The sequence below is a fragment of the Entamoeba histolytica genome, genomic scaffold (genome assembly GCF_000208925.1).
Source record: "Entamoeba histolytica HM-1:IMSS scf_1104750518849 genomic scaffold, whole genome shotgun sequence".
NCBI lineage: Eukaryota > Evosea > Mastigamoebida > Endamoebidae > Entamoeba > Entamoeba histolytica.
Genome location: NW_001914934.1, coordinates 19,810 through 27,063, shown reverse-complemented (window position 1 = coordinate 27,063; position 7,254 = coordinate 19,810). Strand labels below are relative to the sequence as shown.

At 25.8% G+C, this 7,254-nt stretch overlaps 4 protein-coding genes across 4 annotated transcripts; 3 read left to right on the top strand and 1 right to left on the bottom strand.

The window, feature by feature from the left end:
• Positions 1 to 174: 174 nt before the first annotated feature.
• Positions 175 to 763, top strand: EHI_169100 (60S ribosomal protein L27a, putative). Its single transcript, XM_001913689.1, has 2 exons — positions 175 to 183; positions 299 to 763. The coding sequence occupies exons 1-2, from the start codon at positions 181 to 183 to the stop codon at positions 743 to 745; spliced, it is 450 nt and encodes a 149-aa protein (XP_001913724.1). The 5' UTR covers positions 175 to 180; the 3' UTR covers positions 746 to 763.
• Positions 764 to 967: 204 nt separating this feature from the next.
• EHI_169090 (Rab family GTPase) lies at positions 968 to 1,632 on the top strand (the record flags this gene model as incomplete). Its single annotated transcript, XM_646118.1, has 2 exons — positions 968 to 1,069; positions 1,114 to 1,632. The coding sequence occupies 2 exons, from the start codon at positions 968 to 970 to the stop codon at positions 1,630 to 1,632; spliced, it is 621 nt and encodes a 206-aa protein (XP_651210.1).
• Positions 1,633 to 2,481: 849 nt separating this feature from the next.
• On the top strand, positions 2,482 to 4,356 carry EHI_169080 (uncharacterized protein; the record flags this gene model as incomplete). The annotated part of the gene is made up of 2 exons (XM_646117.2): positions 2,482 to 4,117; positions 4,175 to 4,356. The coding sequence occupies 2 exons, from the start codon at positions 2,482 to 2,484 to the stop codon at positions 4,354 to 4,356; spliced, it is 1,818 nt and encodes a 605-aa protein (XP_651209.2).
• Positions 4,357 to 5,318: 962 nt separating this feature from the next.
• EHI_169070 (uncharacterized protein) lies at positions 5,319 to 7,124 on the bottom strand (the record flags this gene model as incomplete). The annotated part of the gene is made up of 1 exon (XM_646116.2): positions 5,319 to 7,124. One exon carries the CDS (start codon positions 7,122 to 7,124, stop codon positions 5,319 to 5,321), a length of 1,806 nt encoding a protein of 601 aa, XP_651208.2.
• Between the last annotated feature and the right edge of the window lie 130 nt (positions 7,125 to 7,254).

Genomic DNA, 7,254 nt, shown 5'->3' with positions numbered 1-7,254 from the left:
TATCTTCAATATTTTTGAATAAATTTAAAATAGATAAAAATAAAGTAATATAGGAGATTATATAATGTAATGAAAAAACAATAAATAATGGTTCAAGTAAAATTAAAAGTAATTATAATAAGGGTTAGAGAAACTAAAAAATAATTAAGGGAAACTGATAAAGTTGCAAAGGAATCTTAAATGGTTTGTAACACGATATAAATTATCAATTATAATGAGAAAAAAGGTTAAAAAGAAAAGATTGAATCATACCAATTTTCTTCTTTTAATTTAGTCAAAAGAAATACTAATTAAATAGGCCACTAGATTCAGACAAACTCGTAGAAGAAGAGGACATGTTTCAATGGGTTATGGTCGTATTGGAAAACATAGAAAGCAAAGAGGAGGAAGAGGAAATGCTGGTGGACAACACCATAGAAAGACTTGGTTCACTACATTCCATCCAGACTATTTTGGAAAACATGGAATGAGAGTATTCCATCTTAAAGCTAATAAATATTATTGCCCAAGCATTAATGTAGATTCATTATGGAGTCTTGTTGGTAAAGACGTTCAAGCACAATACAAAAATGCTAAAGTAGGAGAAGAAGTTCCAGTTATTGACTGTGTAAAACATGGCTATTTCAAGGTTCTTGGTAAGGGATTCCTTCCAAAACAACCAGTTATTGTCAGAGCTAGATATTTCAGTGAAAAAGCTCAACAAAAGATTAAAGCCGTTGGAGGAGCATGCGAACTTACTGCTTAATTGAGATAATTTGAAAAGAAGAATAAGAACTGTTTTTTATTTTTTTTTTCTTTACTTAAAGAAAGAATTGTTTAATACAAAAGGAGAGTCATTTATTTATAATTTTTTGGTATATAAAAAAATTAAAACTACTGAACTAAAAAAGCAGAGAATATGGTTTGTGTTTATTATATAAGTTATTGTCCATTTAGAAAATTCATAGGTTAGGAAGAGTCAGACTCAATGAGACTTAAGATTATTGTTGTTGGTGATCCTTCAAGTGGAAAGACTAGTTCTATTCATCAATTTTGTGATGGGATTTTTGATAACAATTATCAGCCAACGGTTTGTATTTGTTTTATTGTTTAAGTAAGAACTAACCAATATAGATTGGGGTAGAGTTTTCATCTAAGTTTATTTCTATTGATGGAAAATCTGTTGAATTAAGACTTTGGGATATTGCAGGACAAGATCATTATGCAGGAATGAGTAGAGTATATTATAATGGTGCACTAGGTGCTATTGTTATGTGTGATGTAACAAATAAAAATTCTATTGAAGGTGCAATGAAATGGAAAGCTAATATTGATGATAGAGTATTATTTAATAATGAAAAAATACCTGTTTTACTTGTTGGAAATAAAACAGATTTAATTCAAGATGAAGCACAACTAAAAGCAATACAGTATCAATTAGGAGAAATTTCAGCATCAAATGGATTTAGTGGTTATATACTAACTTCAGCAAGGACCAGTCATAATTTAGAAGAGTCAATGGTTCGTATTGCTAAGTTTATCATCACCAAATATGGTGCATTACTTGATAATACTCAACCAGAGGAAGCAGCCCCAAATATAGATTTGATGCAATTTCCAGAGACAAAGAAATTAGATGGTTGTTGTCATTAAATAAATTGTTATTACAAGGATTATGAAATGATGTTATACATAAATATTATATTTTATTGCACATTAATTTATTTTTTAAACATTTAAAATAATTTATAATAATAATAAATAATAATATTATATAAATATCAATTAAATTTTGTTATTGAGATTAATAGTATTACAATAAACCATTTTTAATATTTAAGACAATACAATATAATGACAGTGAAAATTAATGAATTATTATTAATTTATTTAGGTAATGTTGTGTTTATTAGTTTATTCTATAACTCTATTTTTTTTAATAAGACAGTAATTATTATAATCAATTTATGAAAAAAATAATAACAAAAATCATATAATACAATTATTTATAAAAGGATAATACCAATAGTTATTTTATAATCAAAAGTATATATTTTAAGTATATATAAAAAATAAGAGTTTGGTTATTAATACAAATAAAAAAATAATTTATAACAATTAAAGAGTATTAATAACAAAAAGACTAAACTTGTTGTTAGTTTACTGATTTGTTTGAATATTATTTGAATGGTATTCTTTTTCTTCTTAATGATAATTCTTTAAAATATTTAATTTTTAAATATAAAAATATAATATTTTAAAGTTGTAACTTCATTTAATGATTTTTTTTATTAATAAAATATTATTTCCATAGAAATTTTTCGTTATGAAAAAGATTTAATTCTTCTGACAAATAAAAATAGTTTTCCAAAATAATATTTATAGAGCATATACAAAACATAGAAAAGATATGAAAGACAAACCCAAAAAACTGAAGTCTTTCTTTTTTGAACTTTTTTACAAGTTTTTTGAACAAGAAACTTAGAAATATTGATTTATTAAATGATGAGCAAGAAAGCACACCACCGTTCATTATCAACTACTGAACCACCACAATTTTTATCTACAAAAGATGGATTTATGTCTCCAAGGGTTTCTCTTGCTAGTTTTCCAAATCAAGAATTTTCTTCACCACCAACATCACCAAGAAACAATAAAAGAATAATTATTTCTAAGTCATTTCCATCAACAGCATTTAATAAATTGAATTTCTTAATTGATAAGTCAAAAGCAGGCAAGGTTACTCCTCAATGTAAACTTCCTACTATTATAACTCAAAAAGTAGATGAATGTGTTGATGTTGCATCATTAGTTAATTTAGTTGAAACTTATGAAATATATTTCATAGAAAATATAAAAGAAGTTGATTTAACCAAACCAAGAATGGTTTTTTGGAGAATGGAAGAAACACATAGAAATTTATTTACTAAATTGTTTGATGGAATCAAAACAAATTCAATTGTTAGTTCTGTACTTATTCGATTTCTTGTTGAAAAATATGACCAACATTCAGAACAGAATATTATAACTGACTTTCTTAATAAAATAATATTAAATAAAGATGAAATATTTTCTTCAAATGGAGACCCAGTATACAGAAGTGATGGAAGTATTATTGAAGCAAGTAGTGAAGTATTAATAGATTTAATGTTTGACATAAATGATAATCAAAGTACTTTTGATATCATGTTATATTCTAATGCATTAGTCATGAAACCGTATGAATATGCTTTAAAATTAAAAAAGAAACATTTAGAGTTAAAAGAGGTTATAGAGAAAGAGTCACTTGAATTGGTTAGAACAAAAATAGAAAAAGCTATATTATTACTTGTTGAGATAAATAAAATAGATGATGAAACAAAAGAGTTAATACATGAAGTTTTTTCTGATAAAATTTATTCTGAAGAATTTAATAAAAAATTACAAACTCGATTATATCCAAAAATTGAAATTTTTAGTCTTCCTCAGTACAAAAGAACAGTTAATGATAGTACCAATCAACGCAGACGTCGTAACACTATTGGTTCAAGAAATGGTTTACCAGTAAATATTCAGTACAAATATGAGAACATTAGGTTTAAAAGTATTAAAAGAAGAAGTGAAGAAATATTAGCACCAACAGTAAAACGAATATATGAAGAACTAATTATTCCAAGGAAAAAAAGAAGTGATCCTAATCAAATACTAGCTCTAGAAGTTATTAATACAGATAATATTTGTGATTTAGGAGTAGATATACTAACTCAACAATTTATTTTTAGAGATATTAAAATTCTTCAAATGATATCAATCCAAGAAGTTATGCTTGCTGACAAAGCACCTTCAATACAACAAGCCATTGAGACATTAGTTAGTATAGAAAAATTAATACTACAACTTATAGTTGTTAAAGGTACTTTCAAATTGTTTATTAAAATTGCAATGAAATGTTGTGAATTAGGCGATTTTAACATTGGCTTTATAATGTACTCTTGTGTAGTTCAGATTTCTGTAAAAAATCCATCATTTCTTAATGAGCTTAAAAAGAGTAAGCTTATATTTGAACGTCTTCAAGAATTGTTTTCTATATCAAAGAATCACCAAAATTATAGAGAAGAATTCGAAAAAAGAGAAGTAGCTTATCGTATTCCAATATTAAGTTTGTTTTTATTTTATTCACTCTTTAAACTCTATATCAACAAAATTAATAAAATAGCAATTTGGATTCATGATATGTTATCATCTCTTGAAGAAGAAACTAAGATAGAGTATCGTTTCAATGTAAGAAAATTAAAAAACGTTTCTCTATGTATTAAAACTATGATAGAATTAAAGACAATAAAAATTGCTATTGATTGTATTTATCCTGTACAGGATTTTCTCTGTCAATTCTCATAGAATTATCTGTGCTTTAAATGATATTTATATTTTATTAATTCTTTTCAAAAATAAAAATAGAAAAATAACTCTAAATAGTATTACTACTAGTTATGGAATTTATTCAATATTATCTAAAATAATTCTGCTTCTTAAAATATATCTGAATAATAAGTGAATATCATCTATTTTATATTTAATTTTAGAAATTAAGGTTCTTTTTAAAAATAGCTTTATTAACTATTTAGTGTATTATTATGAATCAGAAAAATAACTTTTTTGAAATTCTCTTTGTTTATTACCATTGTTATTCTCTTAATATGTATATTCAAAAACAGGTGTTATTCTTATATGAATGAATTTAAATTGTTCTTTTCTTCTTTCTTTTTCTTCAATTAACAATTTCTTAGAATATAATCTCCTTGTCTTTTCATCATTTATTTGTTTTTATGTATTAAACAAACAGTAGACTTAAACATATTATAAAAGTAAAATTTTCATACAACTCTATTCTATTTTTAGAGTCATTCTTTTTTAATGCAAAATAATCAACAACTACCAAATTATTATTCGACTTTCATTTCCTTGTCTTATTGAAAATTGTTGTTTATTCTAACTATTGAATATATTATATTATTCTAATTATTTTTTTTGTTCCCAAAACATTTGTTTCACTTATGAATGAAATTCTAACATAACTTCTTGAAACGTCTCAAAACATGGCGTTATTATTATATTTAAGCGTTGGAATGATGGTATAATGAGTTTTCAATTTTCTATAAAAACTGAGCAATTAATTTATTTAATAAAAATCATCAGTCGTTCAAAAAATGAAAGTCTTAGTTCCACAATATAATTGTGAGTTAATGCAGTGAAACAATGAATAATATAAACATTATTGATATTAAAAGAATTATCTTGAAATTTTACTTTCAAGCATTTTTCAAAAATAAAAATATGAATAAACAATGAATGTGTTTAAATTACTTTTTAGGTTGTTTATTTTTCTTTTGACTAATTAGTGGAAGGAAACGAGCTTCGAAATACAGATTAACATTAGCTCTATGACCAATGACGTCTTTATTTTTGTATTCTATCCAAACAAATAATTTCTTTCTTCTTAATAAAGAAACTTCTTTTTCATTAGAAATAGTCTTAAAGAAATGGAAATATTTTCCTCCTTCTCCAATATCTTTATTCCATTGAACTTGAACTCTTTTATCTTCACTTGCACCTATATAAAGGTTCATATCAAAAGAAAGAATTTGATCATGATACCCTACAATTTGATTAATTTGAGTTTTACTCACCTTAAACTCAATAAACATTTCTTTCATACTAAAGAATTGTGGTGTTTTAACATCAAGTTCTAATGTTGGTTCTTTTTGTTCTTTTAAATACTTCCATGTTGTAGAATAATTGGACAAAGCGTCCCTCGAATATGCAGACATATCCATCATAATTTTTCCAACAACGTTTTTGTTTTTAAACTTTTCATTAAGCATTCCTGATAATATTCTCAACGAAATATTACTTAATGTATCATCTTCATTATATAACTTAATCTCTTCTTTCTCATCAGGAACAAGTAAGTCATCTCTAATAACAATACCTTTCATTTTCTTAAAATTATTTACTGCATACTCTAATGAATCAATATCTTTATAAAATAGTAACATATTTCTCCAATCAACTCTTACTTGTCTACAACTATATTTCATTCTCTTTAAAAACCTCACAATTGAATCATATGCAATGTCACTAATTTGAGTTAAATGAATAATCATTGTTTTTTCATTAAGTTCATTGTCATATACAATTACATTTATAACAAATTCATATTCTTGATCTTTGGGATGGAACATTTCTTTATATTGTGTTAATGCATCGTGTACTGTTGGAACACATAATATTGGTGGAGAGTCAACTTTCTTTCCAAGCATTAAACGTACTTGTTTTTGAATAAAACCAGTACTAACATTAATTTTATAATACATACACAAATATGTCAATAAAAGATTACATAATTGATTCATTGGTAATAAAGATAATGTATTTTGTTCTGGATTTGTTGCAAAATCAATAACAGTATTTTCTAATACTTTACTTACTTTACCACAGGCATCATATAAACATAACATCCATAATGGATAATCAACTTTTCTTTCTTCTAAATGTGCTTTCTTTCTTCGTTCTTGTTCTTTGGCACACTCTTCATTACAATCAAGTACTTTATCTTCCCATGGATGTTCTGGTGTTGCTCCACAAACCACTTGAACTTTTCTAAATCCACAACCACACTTTACTTCAACTAATTGGTCACATGGAGTTGTTGGACATGGAGTATTGCCATGACATTTACTATTACAATTATGGGTACAATAAGGTTTTTTCTTTCCACACTCATATGGACATTGACCATTCTCAGTACATGGACCATCATGACAAACTCTCTTACAAACATGAACACCACATGGCATAGGTTTACCACAAATTTGACCACATGAAGCACTTTCAATATAACAAGGTATTTTTACTTTATTTTTACCACAATAACAAGTCTTTTCTGTTAATGAAGTACATTTTGGACATGATCCAAAATGACAATTATGTTGTACTGGTGGATGTCCACATGGTGGAATAATAAGACATGGATAATTACATTGTGGTGGTTGTGTTCCACATGGGATTGGTGGCATAATTTTTGTTTTACCGCAACGACAAGTTAACGGAGTTAACATCATATGAGAACAAGGTGGACATTTCTTATTTCCATGACAAATTTGCATACATTTATGACCACATGGTAATTCTTTTCCACAATAATTAAAACATTGATGTAAGTCAGAATTTATTTTACTATGAGCTAAACAACATTTCTTATCACATCTATGAACTTTACAATTTAATAAATCATTA